This window comes from Oncorhynchus mykiss, chromosome 16, assembly GCF_013265735.2.
Source record: "Oncorhynchus mykiss isolate Arlee chromosome 16, USDA_OmykA_1.1, whole genome shotgun sequence".
NCBI classification, from domain to species: domain Eukaryota; kingdom Metazoa; phylum Chordata; class Actinopteri; order Salmoniformes; family Salmonidae; genus Oncorhynchus; species Oncorhynchus mykiss.
Window position 1 is genome coordinate 29,580,218 of NC_048580.1, and position 16,953 is coordinate 29,597,170.

The window sequence follows — 16,953 nt, forward strand, 5'->3', positions numbered from 1 at the left end:
GAATTTGTATGTCCCATATAATGTGGTAACGATGAGCCTACTGGCCCGACCGGCCAATTGATAAAAAAGTTAACATTGAACCCTGGCGTGTTTCATATGCAGCCATGGAGGGGTGGCACATATGCTCTTTACACTGCTTTGATTGACGAACAGCAAGCTTGACTCATTTCTTCTAAATGTTGTCGAACTGACTGAATAAAGTCGATCTCATCCTTGCCATTCATAAATCATACAACGCAGTTATATGTCCATGGTATCGCATCAGGACAAGTGAACTAAGATGTAGTTTGTATTTTTGATATACAGTGCCTATAGAAAGTCTACACCCCTTTAATTTTTTCAAAACATTTTGCTGCCTTAAAATATTTTTTTTCTCTACAAATCTACACAACCTGAAAGAAAGTTATAGAACCCCGCCCCCCTGAAATATCAATAATTCTCCACCCCTCTGAGTTAACATTTGGTGAAAGCACCTTTGGCATCCAGTACAGCTGTGAATCATTTTCATTAAGATTCTACCAACTTTACACAAGTCTTAGGGTAATATATCCAACGTTTTTGTCAAAAAATTGCTCAGCCTCAGTAAATTTGTATGGGGATCAAGTCAAACTTGATTTATTTGTCACATGTGTAGACTGAGACCACACCCCTCAGGAACACTCAACACCTCTTGGAAAGCCATTCTGGTGTGTATTTTACATAACAACTTGTGTAATTGTACCGAAGAAAAATAAAACCCTTCTGAGAGTTAGGTTTTCAGAATATTGTCCTCTAACATTTTACCTGGGCTTTGCTCCTTTCATATTTATTTTATCCTATCAAACTCCCAAGTCCCTGTCGGTGACAAGCAAACTCAATAACATGATGCTTCCACCACAGCTGTTTTTTATCCAAAACTAACAATACACTGTATTAATATAGTTTCATTAATTTAAAAACAGTACCACAACAAATTCAATAAAGTATTTCAATATTTTCGCTGTGAGTTTCGGATGGAAGCAAGGCATTAGAATGTACCAAAGGATAGCAAAATACAACTTGTTCTGTAAAAATCAAATGGGCACATTTTTCTATTTGGCTGGCTACTCCATGTGCTTGTGGAAAACACTGAGTATGTGAATGGACATCAATGTAATGCCTCATTGCAATATTATATTTTTACTTCAGTGAACATCATACACAGGGTCCTAATAGTCCCAGATATCATCTAAAAGGTGAGTAAAATAATACGTTCCCTCATATCTCCTTTTCCCTATTTTCTCCAATGTCCCTCACTTCTTTTTAGTTGAAGATAGAGCTCCATACACTGCAAATCTACCAAGCCATACAAACCCATCAAGTCATAGGTTCTTAATTGCCACATTTCATCAGCATACTTCAGTTCAGAATGTTGTCTAGCAGGTTTCAACATTCTGCATCATGCTATTATCGATTTTGTGCTTCATGAATGTTTCAAGTTTATCTAAAGTTCTAGTCTTAAAGAGTCTGTTATATGCCAGAAACAGGTCTATTGGTTTTGTAATGGTACAGTACAGGATATAAATGTATGTGTACATTATTACTTTATGTAAATTAGTGTGCAGTAGTTCGTGTTTATATGTACATCTTTCTCTGTTTCTTCAGGCACGCCCGACACCCTACCTAAACGGCCTTTTGTGGTATCCCGATGGCGGCAGTTTTGGTTCGCACCCGTCACTTCCTTTTTAGGCAACGTTCTGATGTACTTCCTGTTCCTTCTGCTGTTTGCCTACGTGCTATTGGTGGACTTTAAGCCGCCACCCCCGCGAGGCCCCGCTTTCGCCGAGTGTGTGTTGTACTTCTGGGTGTTCACCATCGTCTGTGAGGAGATCCGAGAGGTGGGAAGAGAAAGATAATTGAAGGAAGTGTTTCTCAATCCTGGTCTTGGGAGACCCAAAGGGGAGCACATTTTTGTTTTTGCCCTTGCAGCACTATCACACTTGTTTCAACAAATCAACTCATCATCAAGCCTATAGTTGAATCAGGTGTCTTAGTGCTAGGGCAAAAACTAAAATGTGCACCCCTTTCAGTCACCAGGACCAGGATTGGGTCCCTAGGACCAGGATATACTTCATTCATATTGCCCCTACATAACAAAATAGCCTGCAGTTGGCGCCAAAGGCAAAACCCTAACTTATGTAGTGTAATGTGTACAGTGTCTACATATGTAATGTTTATACATTATTAACTCTTTATGGCACTTTTAATTCTTGTAAGACTTCATTTAGCTAACTAGCTAAATCGATTAGCAATTAGCTATCTAAAGCTGAAGAACATACGCACATCCAGATTACTTTCCGCAGGTGCTGGAGTTCTAGGCAAACTCATGAAAAACAGAAAGGAAAACGCTGTACACTGCTGCTCATACTCCCAGGTGAAATTTATTAACAACGTTTGGACCCTTGGGTCTTCATCATGTATCCAAATCCCAGGTGGGGGTGGAAGGTCCTATATGTAGGGGCAGTGACATCACCTCTGGAAACAGGAGGTAAAAAAAAAAAAAAATGAATAACATCGGGTTGGTGTAAATGAGTTGCATTTGTACGTAAAGCTGTATTGAGCACATTGGCCACATTTCTAATTACCCTCCGGAGCCTTGTCCAAAAAAGTTTCCCTTTTCTCTGGTGGGTAATCAGATTTAACCACAATATCTCTCACATTTGGGGGTCTTTTAAAAACCATAAGTGGGAGATATTTAAAAATGGGTTTCCATTGTGGGTCAGTATCAATAATGTACCAGTGTTTCCTGATAATGTCCTTAAATGTCTTCCCCAATGGTGAGTATTGGGTAAAGCATGATGGGACATGGTCTGCTTTTTCTTTAAGGCTTTCCAACTGTGTTAAACCTTCGAAACGGACATTGGCATGTTTTCCCCAATTGTCTTTGTACCCCCTTTCGTTAAATCTTTGTGTGAGGTCCGTGGTCTGTTTCTGATAAGAAGCATCAGAGCTGCATATTCTTCTGATACAACTGAATTGACTTATAGGGAGACTTTTAAAAAGTGGACGTGGATGAAAGCTGTTACCTCTAAGGAGGGTATTTCTGTCCGTAGGTTTCCTATAGAGATCTGTAGAGGGAGGGTTCGTCCTTAATAACCATCACATCAAGAAAACTGATTTGTGATTGGTCATCGTTAAGGGTGAAGTGAAGGTGTTCATTCATAGAGTTTAGATAAGCATGGAAATCCAAAAGTTCTTCCTAGGTGCCTGTATAGATCATGAAAATGTCATCCAAATATCTCAGAATTAGGAGAATATTGGAGAGAAAAGGGTCAAGGTCTAGATTCAATTTACAATTTATCATGAATCAGAGACTTGAATTGATTAGTAGGGTCCTTTGGGAGTCTTTTGTAAAATTCATAATCACTAAGTTGTTTCAGAATTTCCTTTTCATAGTCTGCTGTGCTGCATTTAGTATCACAATTTGCACCTCCTTTGTCGGCAGGTTTTATAATGATACTGGAGTCATTTTTCAGTTCCAAAAGAGATTATTTCTCTGCTTTGGACAAATTGTGAAATACCTTGTATTCTTTTTTTTCTTATCCAGGAGATTATGTACATCTTTCTCAACTAGGCGGCAATATGTTTCATTAGAGGGATTTCTTTTAGGTGGTAAAAATGTGTTTTTCCTCTTAAAATGTGTATTTTCCCTTGTCATGTCCTCAGGGCAAGAGTCAGGTTCATTGTCTTTCAGGTTATCAATTGGAAAAACATTAGCTCTATTTCCTGTCTGGCTACTAATATAGTTCAATAGATTAACATTGGCAGGTGCATAGGGAGCAACCCCATTACCAAAAAACTCAGTCAATCTCAAACTGTAAAAAAAACAACTTCTGAAAGTCTATAACTGTTTCAAAGTCCTTGGCCTGTGATGTTGAGACAAATGATAGTCCCTTACCTAGGGCAGATGAACATGTATCAGACATAGACCTGTTGGACAGGTTTATTACTGTGTCTTGCTCCGTGTGTGGGGCGGGAATTTTGGGTGTTGCCGTCTTCGTACGTAGTCCATTTCTGCATTTCTTGTGGGGACGCAGGGAGGGCGGTGGTCGTGATGATGGCCTATTCGATGACGTGGCCCATTGACCATAATGAGGAGTTTGACTTGAAACCGTTTTTATACAGTGCCTTGCGAAAGTATTCGGCCCCCTAGGAACTTTGCGACCTTTTGCCTCATTTCATGCTTCAAACATAAAGATATAAAACTGTATTTTTTTGTGAAGAATCAACAACAAGTGGGACACAATCATGAAGTGGAACGACATTTATTGGATATTTCAAACTTTTTTAACAAATCAAAAACTGAAAAATTGGGCGTGCAAAATTATTCAGCCCCTTTACTTTCAGTGCAGCAAACTCTCTCCAGAAGTTCAGTGAGGATCTCTGAATGATCCAATGTTGACCTAAATGACTAATGATGATAAATACAATCCACCTGTGTGTAATCAAGTCTCCGTATAAATGCACCTGCACTGTGATAGTCTCAGAGGTCCGTTAAAAGCGCAGAGAGCATCATGAAGAACAAGGAACAAACCAGGCAGGTCCGAGATACTGTTGTGAAGAAGTTTAAAGCCGGATTTGGATACAAAAAGATTTCCCAAGCTTTAAACATCCCAAGGAGCACTGTGCAAGCGATAATATTGAAATGGAAGGAGTATCAGACCACTGCAAATCTACCAAGACCTGGCCGTCCCTCTAAACTTTCAGCTCATACAAGGAGAAGACTGATCAGAGATGCAGCCAAGAGGCCCATGATCACTCTGGATGAACTGCAGAGATCTACAGCTGAGGTGGGAGACTCTGTCCATAGGACAACAATCAGTCGTATATTGCACAAATCTGGCCTTTATGGAAGAGTGGCAAGAAGAAAGCCATTTCTTAAAGATATCCATAAAAAGTGTCGTTTAAAGTTTGCCACAAGCCACCTGGGAGACACACCAAACATGTGGAAGAAGGTGCTCTGGTCAGATGAAACCAAAATTGAACTTTTTGGCAACAATGCAAAACGTTATGTTTGGCGTAAAAGCAACACAGCTCATCACCCTGAACACACCATCCCCACTGTCAAACATGGTGGTGGCAGCATCATGGTTTGGGCCTGCTTTTCTTCAGCAGGGACAGGGAAGATGGTTAAAATTGATGGGAAGATGGATGGAGCCAAATACAGGACCATTCTGGAAGAAAACCTGATGGAGTCTGCAAAAGACCTGAGACTGGGATGGAGATTTGTCTTCCAACAAGACAATGATCCAAAACATAAAGCAAAGTCTACAATGGAATGGTTCAAAAATAAACATATCCAGGTGTTAGAATGGCCAAGTCAAAGTCCAGACCTGAATCCAATCGAGAATCTGTGGAAAGAACTGAAAACTGCTGTTCACAAATGCTCTCCATCCAACCTCACTGAGCTCGAGCTGTTTTGCAAGGAGGAATGGGAAAAATGTTCAGTCTCTCGATGTGCAAAACTGATAGAGACATACCGTAAGCGACTTACAGCTGTAATCGCAGCAAAAATTGGCGCTACAAAGTATTAACTTAAAGGGGCTGAATAATTTTGCACGCCCAATTTTTCAGTTTTTGATTTGTTAAAAAAGTTTGAAATATCCAATAAATGGCATTCCACTTCATGATTGTGTCCCACTTGTTGTTGATTCTTCACAAAAAAATACAGTTTTATATCTTTATGTTCGAAGCCTGAAATGTGGCAAAAGGTCGCAAAGTTCAAGGGGGCCGAATACTTTCGCAAGGCACTGTAGTTTCAATAGGTCTAAATTGTGTTTATTTTTTTTATCCTAATTGAATATTATAAGCATATTACTGTGAATATTGATCACATTCCTGTGTATGATGATATATTTTGATACATTGAATGTTAATATTGTGAAACTATGTTAGAATTTTTTTTACCTCCTTTTTCAGGAGGTGATGTCACTGAGTACTGCCCCTATATATAGGACCTTCCACCCCCACCTGGGATATGGATAAATATCACCTGGGATCATGCGCAGCAGTGTGCAGAGTTTTCCTTTCTGTTTTTCAATTAGCTATCTACGCTCACCCTGGATGACTGGGACTTACTTACAGTAACATATGTTCTGACTGAAGGTAACAGTGTTTAATTGACCCATGTCTTCTCTTATCCCAGACGTTCTTAGTGGGCAGCATGATGTGGCGTCAGAGGATGAGGAAGTACATCCAGGACGTTTGGAACAAGTGTGACCTCACCGCCATCATACTCTTCATCATAGGCCTCACCTGCAGGTGGGCAACAAGATTTCACAGTAGCCTCTTATGTCATAAGTGCATGGTCCAGAGATACAGTTGAAGTCGGAAGTTTACATACACTTAGGTTGGAGTCATTAAAACTAGTTTTTCAACCACTCCACAAATTCCAGTGGGTCAGACTTACATACAGTAAGTTGACTGTGCCTTTAAACAGCTTGGACAATTCCAGAAAATGATGTCATGGCTTTAGAAGCTTATGATAGGCTAATTGACATCATTTGGGTCTATTTGAGGTGTACCTGTGGTTGTATTTCAAGGCCTACTTTCAAACTCAGTGCCTCTTTGCTTGACATCATGGGAAAATCAAAATAAATCAGCCAGGACCTCAGAAAAAAATTGTGGACCTCCACAAGTCGCCTGAAGGTACCACACTCATCTGTACAAACAATAGTACGCTAGAATAAACATCATGGGACAACGCAGCCATCATACCGCTCAGGAAGGAGATGGGTTCTGTCTCCTAGAGATGAACGTACTTTGGTGGTAAAAGTGCAAAGCAATCCCAGAACAACAGCAAAAACCTTGTGAAGATGCTGGAGGAAACAGGTACAAAAGTATCTATATCCACAGTAAAACGAGTCCTTTATAGACATAACCTGAAAGACCGCTTAGCAAGGAAAAAGCCACTGCTCCAAAACCGCCATAAAAAAATCAGACTATGATTTGCAACTGCACATGGGGACAAAGATCGTACTTTTTGGAGAAATGTCCACTGTTCTGATGAAACAAAAATAGAACTGTTTGGCCATAATGACCATCGCTATGTTTGGAGGAAAAAGAGGGAGGCTTGCAAGCCAAAGAACACCATCCCAACCATGAAGCATGGGGGTGGCAGCATCATGTTTTGGGGGTGCTTTACTGCAGGAGGGACTGATGCACTTCACAAAATAGATGGCTTCATGAGGATTTGAAAATTACGTGGATATATTGAAGAAACATCTCAAGATATCAGTTAAAGCTTGGTCGCAAATGGGTCTTCCAAATGGACAATGACCCCAAGCATACTTCCAAAGTTGTGGCAAAATGGCTTAAGGACAGCAAAATCAAGGTATTGGAGTGGCCATCACAAAGCCCTGACTTTAATCCTATAGAAAATGTGTGGGCAGAACTGAAAAAGCGTGTGCAAAGAGGCCTACAAACCTGACTCAGTTACACCAGCTCTGTCAGGAGGAATGGGACGAAATTCCCCCAACTTATTGTGGGAAGCTTGTGGAAGGCTACCCAAAACGTTTGACCCAATTTAAAGGCAATGCTACCAAATCCTAATTGAGTGTATGTAAACTTCTGACCCACTGGGAATGTGATGAAATAAATAAAAGCTGAAATAAATCATTCCCTCTACTATTATTTCACATTCTTAAAATAAAGTGGTGATCCTAACTGACCTAAAATAGGGAATATTTACTAGGATTAAATGTCAGGAATTGTGAAAAACTGAGTTCAAATGTATTTGGCTATGGTGTATGGAAACTTCCGACTTCAACTGTATAGGCCCTGTTTGAATACTTAAAAACTACACCCATCTTTCCTTGAGCAAATCGCTGATCTCATGCAGTAAGTTTGGTAGAAGCAATGGGATGGACACCATATTTGAACTTATCATCTTATAGGTCAGGTTCCCTAAAGGAAAAGACGAAGGAACGATTCATGTTTAAGGTATACAAACAGGGCCAATGTCTAACAACATCAACTGGGAGTTGTCAGTTTGTTGTCATCTGTCATGGTATCATTCTATGATCATCGGGGGAAAAAAATACAAAGGGAGCCACACAATTATTCCTCTCTTATTCATAATGCACATAAACAGGCCTGTATTCACAAGTGTTGCTGATTATAGTATCAATTTTGCCTTTCAGACCATAATGATTAAGATTATATGGACAGAGTGGACCTGATCCTTAATCAGCACTCCTTACCCTAAAACAGGAATGTTTCTTCATATGGACATTGATGGACAATAGAGGGTTATTTTGTCCTTGGGACCAAATTATACTCCCACATGGTTCAGTATGCTATGAATGCTGAATTCCAAATCAAGCTAACACTCCCTAGACACTCCTGCAGATATTAGAGAAATGGTTAGGTTAAAGCAATATAATAATTGCTTCACCTTCTCCTTTGATAGGCTAAGTGGAATTTCCACCATATTGCTTACACCTATCCATTATTTTCTGCTCTACAGGAGTGCCTTGGTGTATTTGGAATTAAGCCCCACTCTTTTTGTCTGAACAGGGTCATATTAATTTGTTCACACCATAGGAACACTTAACTTATTTGACAAGTTCAGGTCTGTGTCTTCCATTTGGTGCCTAATGAATACGACCCAGGGGTCAAACTGATTTCTTATGTTAATAATGTGGTGGCAAGACCCGTTTTAGCCTTTGACTTAATTTCTTTATCAGCACTATCATGTGTGATTTACATGTAAGCATATGATGTATAATTAATATTATAGCAACGTATCAAAGATGCAGACAGTGTCGAAGTAACAGAAGTGTATTACTAGAACAGGGGACAGGCAAAACGACAGGTCAAGTGCAGGCAAAGGTCGGTATCCAGATCAGAGTCCAAAAGGTACAGAACGGCAGGCAGTCTCAGGATCAGGGCAGGCAGAAGTCAATAATCCAGTGTAATGTGACAAGGTACAGAACGGCAGGCAGGCTCAGGGTCAGGGCAGGCAGAATGTTCAAAACCGGGAAAACTAGAAGACAGGAACTAGAAACAGACAGGATCAAGGGGAAAAACATTGGTAGGCTTAACGAACAAAACGAACTCACAACAGACAAACAGAACACCTGTATAAATACACTGGGGATAATTGGGAAGATGGGCGACACATGGAGGTGGGTGGAGACGAGCACAAAGACAGGTGAAACAGATCAGGGTGTGACAGTACCCCCCCTCTAGGGGCGCCACCTGGCGTCCTACCTGGGTGCATACCTGGTCATCAGCGATGAGGCCTGGGTGTCCCTAGCGGGTAACCAGCACCTCTCCTCCGGGCCATAACCCGCCCAGTCAACCAAGTACTGGAGTCCCCTGCCCAGAGGTCAAACCTTCAGGAGACACCTCACAGTGTACACCGGTTGTCCATCAATGTGACGGGGGAGAGGGTTGAGCCTGGAAACAGGAGACAAAGGGCTGTGAGACATGGGTTTGATTCTAGACACATGAAAAGTGGGGCAACAGAAGATGAACAGCAGAGGGGCAAATTAAATGATGGGGAAAGGGCAGATTTGTGGGACTCCACCTGGAGGGTGTGGTGGTTAATTTCTTTACTATCAAATGAGGAGAGACAAACTTATCACACAAGTCAGAGTTATACTTAAACTAAATCTTTAATAGTGAGAGCTTTGCAATGGCTTGTCGACGAATCACAGTTTCTGATGATCCGTTGAGATCGCCAAGACAAAAGTACAAAGGTCTTTTATAGCCAAGATACACCCCTTTCAACCTACATGACGAACAACAGATGTATAGAATGCGTCACAAGGTTAAGATGTGTATGAAAGATGCCTATAATACATAGCAGACAGTATCTGCTGTGTCAACAGTTTCCATTGTATAGACCAGTGTCTGGCCCTCCGACTCCAAACTGGAACCATCTCTCCCTGGCACGGTATAGAACAGAAACATTAACTCATGCTCTGGAATGCTCTTCAGGTTTTATCACCCAAAGACATCATAAATCTCCCGTCAGTGTTATCTCCCAGAGGCCCATCCTCAGTAGAACACACACACAATAGTTAACAGAATACTATTTTCTGTTGAATAAAACAACCATTTGATGCAATAAAAGCATTATAACATAATCTTGCAATTTTGCCACCATTAGTGGCAGATACCAGGGGGACAGCCATACCTTTTGCCCGACACGATACCGAGGAGCCAGCGTCCGGTGGCAGTCCGCTTGTCGATACCCGGAGGGGGTCTTGAGAAAGGCTGACTGGTTTCTCTACCAGGTACTACAACAAACATCATCTGGGCCGAAGGTATGCTCAGGGAAGAGCGGGGCCTGATAACCCAGGGAACACTCAAAGGGCGAGAGACCCATGGCAGAGCAAAGAAGGGTGTTGCGAGCGCATTCGACCCACACTAGTTGCTGGCTCCAGGTGGTGGGGATGGAGGAAACCAGGCCGCGAAGAGTCGTCTCCAGGTCCTGGTTGGCTCGCTCCGACTGTTCGTTGGACTGGGGGTGGAACCCGGAGGACAGGCTGGCTGACGACCCAATTATTGTGTAGAACGCCTTCCAGAACCAGGAGGAGAGCGAAGGACCCCGGTCGGAGACCACGTCCACTGGGAGGCCATGGATCCGGAAGATGTGCTGCACCATGAGCTGGGACGTCTCTTTGGCAAAGGGTAGCTTAGGGAGAGGAATGAAGTGGGCGGCTTTGGAAAACCGGTCCACTACTGTCAGAATGGTGGTGTTGCATCAGATGGGGGAGACCTGTGATGGCGTAGCAGTAAAGACGTGTTTTGTTCGTCCTCTCGTGTACTTTTGTATTTTTTGTATATATATTTCAATTTTATTTTCAATCTCTTTTTCGATTTTTAATTCGATTTTACCTTCCGGTAACCTGCCTCACCCAATGTGATACGGAATCGCTATTATTTTTTTATTTTAGAACACATTCAAGAACCTCCAGAAGCTAACCAGCTAGTTAGCTACAAGCTATTTAGTCATTGTTAGCCACTGCTAGCGGCTTTTACCTTCTGCACAGATACCAGCCCTGTTTTTAGCCTGGATAATACTTGCCAGTCTACCAGTATCGGACTGTCTCTCCACAACAACGCCGGATTCCTGCCGTAATCCCTGGACCACTACTTCTGATCCTCACAGCTAGCTTGCACCCAGTACCGAAGCTATCCCTGAGGCCCAACTCCCGGCCTACTCAGCTGCTCACCCGAACCCCACTCATACACGGCTAGAGCCCAATACTCCACCGGATCCTTGCTGTAAACTCTGGACCTTGGCACCGGATCACCGCTGCTACCCATTGGCTATAGTGGCTAACGCCACTGCCACGAAGCTAGCACCAGTTAGCCGTGAGGAAGGCACATCTCCCGGCTAGCAAACTAAATTCTGCAATACCTCTTTTGCCATCTGGCTTGGATTCTCTATCGAAACGGCGCCTGGTCTCCCGACGAATACTCTCCTACTAGCCCCGGGCTACTAACTTTAAACTCTGTGTCGCCCGCGTGCTAGGCTTCCCTGTTCCTTCTACTGCTGCCCCCTGGACACTATGATGACTTGGCTACATAGCTGATGCCCGCTGGACTGTCCATTAATCACGGTACTCCATTCTGTTTATTTTATTTTTTATCTGTCAGCCCCAGCCGCGAACTCAGGCTCTGTGTGTAGTTAATCCGACCCTCTCTGCCTAGTCATCGCCATTTTACCTGCTGCTGTTGTGTTAGCTGATTAGATGTTGTTGTCTCACCTGTTGTTTTAGCTAGCTCTCCCAATCAACACCTGCGATTACTTTATGCCTCGCTGTATGTCTCTCTCAAATATCAATATGCCTTGTATACTGTTGTTCAGGTTAGTTATCATTGTTTTAGTTTACAATGGAGCTCCTAGTTCCACTCCTCATACCTCTGATACACCACACATGCGGTGACCTCACCCATTATAACCAGCATGTCCAGAGATACAACCTCTCTTATCATCACCCAGTGCCTGGGCTTACCTCCGCTGTACCCGCACCCCACCATACCCCTGTCTGCACATTATGCCCTGAATATATTCTACCATGCCCAGAAATCTGCTCCTTTTATTCCTTGTCCCCAACGCTCTAGGCGACCAGTTTTGATAGCCTACTCCTTCTCTGTTCCTCGGGTGATGTGAAGGTAAACCCAGGCCCTGCATGTCCCCAGGCACCCTCATTTGTTGACTTCTGTGATCGCAAAAGCCTTGGTTTCATGCATGTCAACATCAGAAGCCTCCTCCCTAAGTTTGTTTTACTCACTGCTTTAACACACTCTGCCAACCCTGATGTCCTTGCCGTGTCTGAATCCTGGCTTAGGAAGGCCACCAAAAATTCTGAGATTTCCATACCCAACTATAACATTTTCCGTCAAGATAGAACTGCCAAAGGGGGAGGAGTTGCAATCTACTGCAGAGACAGCCTGCAAAGTAATGTCATACTTTCCAGGTCCATACCCAAACAGTTCGAACTTCTAATTTAAAAAAATTATCTCTCCAGAAATAAGTCTCTCACTGTTGCCGCTTGCTACCGACATCCCTCAGCTCCTAGCTGTGCCCTGGACACCATCTGTGAATTGATCGCCCCCCATCTAGCTTCAGAGTTTGTTCTGTTAGGTGACCTAAACTGGGATATGCTTAACACCCCGGCAGTCTTACAATCTAAGCTAGATGCCTTCAATCTCACACAAATCATCAAGGAACCCACCAGGTACAACCCTAAATCCGTAAACATGGGCACCCTAATAGACATCATCCTGACCAACTTGCCCTCCAAATACACCTCCGCTGTCTTCAATCAGGATCTCAGCGATCACTGCCTCATTGCTTGTATGCGCTACGGCCCCGCGGTCAAACGACCACCCCTCATCACTGTCAAACGCTCCCTAAAACACTTCTGCGAGCAGGCCTTTCTAATCGACCTGGCCCGGGTATCCTGGAAGGATATTGACCTCATCCCGTCAGTTGAGGATGCCTGGTCATTCTTTGAAAGTAACTACCTCACCATCTTAGATAAGCATGCTCCGATCAAAAAATGCAGAACTAAGAACAGATATAGCCCTTGATTCACTCCAAACCTGACCAGCACAAAAACATCCTGTGGCGGACTGCAATAGCATCGAATAGCCCCCGCGATATTCAGCTGTTCAGGGAAGTCAGGAACCAATACACGCAGTCAGTCAGGAAAGCAAAGGCCAGCTTTTTCAAGCAGAAATTTGCAACCGGTAGCTCTAACTCCAAAAGGTTCTGGGACACTGTAAAGTCCATGGAGAACAAGAGCTCCTCCTCCCAGCTGCCCACTGCACTGAGGCTAGGTAACACGGTCACCACCGATAAATCCATGATAATCGAAACTTCTCAATTTCTCCTCTCCTTCCTTCGTTCCCATAGTCACCCATCGAGCTGAATGGTCAAGGCGATGAGCGAGTCGAGATCCGTCGGTAGTTTCCGGGCTGCAAGCTTGTCCTTCCTCCGAAACTCTGTGCAGGAACATGTCAAACAGCGCTTCCAGGTTCCAGGCACTCTCAGCTGGCAACGTGCAGAAATCCACCGCAAAGTCTGCCACACTGTGGGAGTCTTGACGAAGCTGGAGTAACTTCCCTGCAGCCTATCTCCCGGGCAATGGAGCATCGAAAACATTCCTTACCTCCGCCATAAACTCCTCCAGACTGAAGCATTCGGCCGACTGTTGTTTCCATACTGCCATTGCCCAGGTGAGAGCCCTCCCGGACATTAGCATGATGAGGTACGCTATCTTAGAGCAGTCAGAGAGGAAGGAGTTGGGCTGCAGCTCGATAATGAGGGAATAATGAGCGAGAAATGCCGACAGGTGCCCGACGAATCGGTCCAGGGTTGGTAAGCGTGGTTCCTGGGAAACCGGGGTGGCCGGGGAGGCGGTACTGCTATCTGCCGGGTTACTGAGGGACTGGGAGGTTGCCGTTGTGGTAGGCTGCCTAACAAACAACCCGCAGAATTGCTCCAGAAATGTGTTCAATGCTCGGTCATGGCATTCGGCTAATGTCTGGAACCCTTCCATCAGACCACGAAGCAACTGCTCGTGGCTCCTTGGGAGGAGATTGTGATGCAAAGCTGGTCCAAGTCTGCTGGGTCAGTCATGGCCAGTTTGTACTATCAAGTTTTAGGGAAGACCCAGATGCAGACAGTGTCAAAGTAACAAAAGTTTATTACTAGAACAGGGGCAGGCAAAACTACAGATTAAGGGAAGGCAGATGTCGGTAATCCAGATCAGAGTCCAAAAGGTATAGAACGGCAGGCAGGCTCAGGGTCAGGGCAGGCAGAATGGTCAAAACCGGGAAAACTAGAAACAGACGGGCGCAAGGGAAAAACACTGGTAGGCTTGACGAACAAAACGAACTGGCAACAGTAAAACCGAGAACACAGTTATAATTACACTGGAGATAATGGGGAGGATGAGTGACACCTTGAGGGGGGTGGAGACAAGCCCAAAGACAGGTGAAACAGATCAGGGTCTTTTTATAAACTATGGTACCAGTGAAGATTTCCCACACTGGACAACTTGTTACAGCTGTCATCGATAATAATCAGATTTTTTTATGGCAGTGTAAGTTGTCGTTATATCATATATTAAGCATTAATTAGTTAAATAATACATTGTACTTAACGCTGTAAGAATCCTGGATCTAACTGTCAGACAGTTTTTTTGTATAAGAGATCTCAGAAATGCAGTGTAACTACGTAACATTTCGTGTCTCCTTATGTTACGGGGGTGAAAAAAGTTTTAATGGGTTTTAAGTCCAAAATAAAAAATGTGATTGCAAAATCGAATGCTTCTAACAGAAAGAGTCAACAAACCTTGATACTGAAAACCTAAATAGATACTGTCATTACCATGGTTCTTCAATAATTATGAATAATCCATGTTGGATCCAGCTGATATATTACCTTTGGTATGGTTACATAAGACAGCCTGGTCAACCTGGTCTCAGAGCATTTCATATGATTCTGTATGTAAATCCGAGACACTCCGTTTAGTATGATATGATATGTTACATTTCATATAATATGTATTCATTTGTAGATCTCCACCCTTTTCGTATGTTATATTAAGAATTCCAATTCGTTATGAATTAGCAAAACGTACAATATGTTACAAATTTGCCAAACAGAAAATATGATATGATTTTGCAGAGCATATGATATGTTACGAATTCTAGCTAGCTGGCTAAGGTTAGCTAGGATAAGGGTTAGGGTTAAGGTTAGAATTTAGATTAAAGAGTTAAGGTTAGGGGAAGGGTTAGTTAAAACACTTAAAGTTAGGGTTAGCTAACATGCTAAGTAGTTGCAGAGTTGCTAAAAAGTAGTAATTAGTTAAAGTCATAATTAGCTAAAAAGTCATAATTAGCTAAAATGCTAAAGTTATCTGCGTTGAGATTCAAACTTGCATCCTTTTGGGTTTGTGTTACACACCCACCCATCTACCCCAACCAACCACCCTACAAGTAACCATCTGTCCAGCCTGGTCTCATAGACTAGACATAACATAGTAAACGTGACACTCAAATTAGTAGGATATGTTAAGTTTGTTATGGTTACATAAGACAGTTACTGAAACGACTTCTTAGGGCTGCAATCCCGTTAACAGGATGATATGACAACAGCCAGTGAAAATGCAGGGTGCCAAATTCAAAACAACAGAAATCTCATAATTAACATTCCTCAAACATACATGTATCTTATAACGTTTTAAAGGTAATCTTGTTGTTAATCCCACCACAATGTCCGATTTCAAATAGGCTTTACAGCGAAAGCACCACAAACGATTATGTTAGGTCACCACCAAGCCAATGAAAAACTCAGCCATTTTTCCAGCCAAAAAGAGGAGTCACAAAAAGCACAAATAGAGATAAAATTAATCACTAACCTTTGATATTCATCAGATGACACTCATAGGACTTCATTTTACACAATACATGTATGTTTTGAAGTTCATAAAGTTCATATTTATATAAAAAGATCTGAGTTTACATTGGCGCGTTACGTTCACTAGTTCCAAAACATCATAGCCACATTGATTCAGCAGAAATACTCATCATAAATGTAGATGATAATACAAGTTATATACATGGAATTATATATATACCTCTCCTTAATAATGCAACCGCTGTGTCAGATTTCAAAAAAACTTTACGGAAAAAGCAAACCATGCAATAATATGAGACGGCGCTCAGAAAATAAATACAATTTTCTGCCATGTTGGAGTCAACAGAAACCAGAAATCACATTATAAATATTCCCTTACCTTTTGATGATCTTCATCAGAATGCACTCCTAGGAATCCTAGTTCCACAATAAATGCTTGATTTGTTAGATAATGTCCATTATTTATGTCCAAGTAGCTATTTTTGTTAGCGCGTTAGGTATACATATCCAAACGCTCGTGCAGGTCCCGCATAACTTCGGACAAAAACTTTAAAAAGTTATATTACAGGTCGAAGAAACATTTCAAACTAAGTATAGAATCAATCTTTAGGGTGTTGTTATCATAAATCTTCAAGAATTCCTTTGTGTCTAGAGAAGCAATGGAACGCAGGTCGATATCATGTGGAATGCTCATGACCAGGAAATGTCTCTCTGCCAGTAACCTGACTCGTTCAGCTCTTATTCAGGCCCACAACACAGTAGAAGCCTCATTCAAGTTTCTAAAGGCGGTTGACATCTAGTGGAAGCCCTAGGAAGTGCAACTTCATCCATATCCCACTGTGAATTCAATAGGGCCTGGGTTGAAAATCGACCAACCTCAGATTTCTCACTTCCTGTATGGATTTATTCTCAGGTTTTTGCCTGCCATAGGAGTTCTGTTATACTCACAGACATAATTCAAACAGTTTTAGAAACTTCAGAGTGTTTTCAATCCAATACTACTAATAATATGCATATATTAGCAACTGAGATTGAGGAGCAGGCCA

At 42.4% G+C, this 16,953-nt stretch overlaps 1 protein-coding gene across 2 annotated transcripts in view; it reads left to right on the forward strand.

Annotated features, from left to right (window-relative positions):
- LOC110491797 (transient receptor potential cation channel subfamily M member 4) overlaps positions 1-16,953 on the forward strand; it is a 94,970-nt gene that overhangs the window by 46,176 nt on the left and 31,841 nt on the right. For both annotated transcript variants that reach the window (XR_005036502.1, XM_021565561.2), the window contains exons 17-19: positions 1,168-1,214; positions 1,624-1,856; positions 6,164-6,279. Coding sequence is in view for 1 of the 2 variants with exons in the window: in XM_021565561.2 (XP_021421236.2) it covers positions 1,168-1,214; positions 1,624-1,856; positions 6,164-6,279 (396 nt within the window). In the remaining variant the exon portion in view is untranslated. The remainder of the gene's footprint in view (positions 1-1,167; positions 1,215-1,623; positions 1,857-6,163; positions 6,280-16,953) is intronic.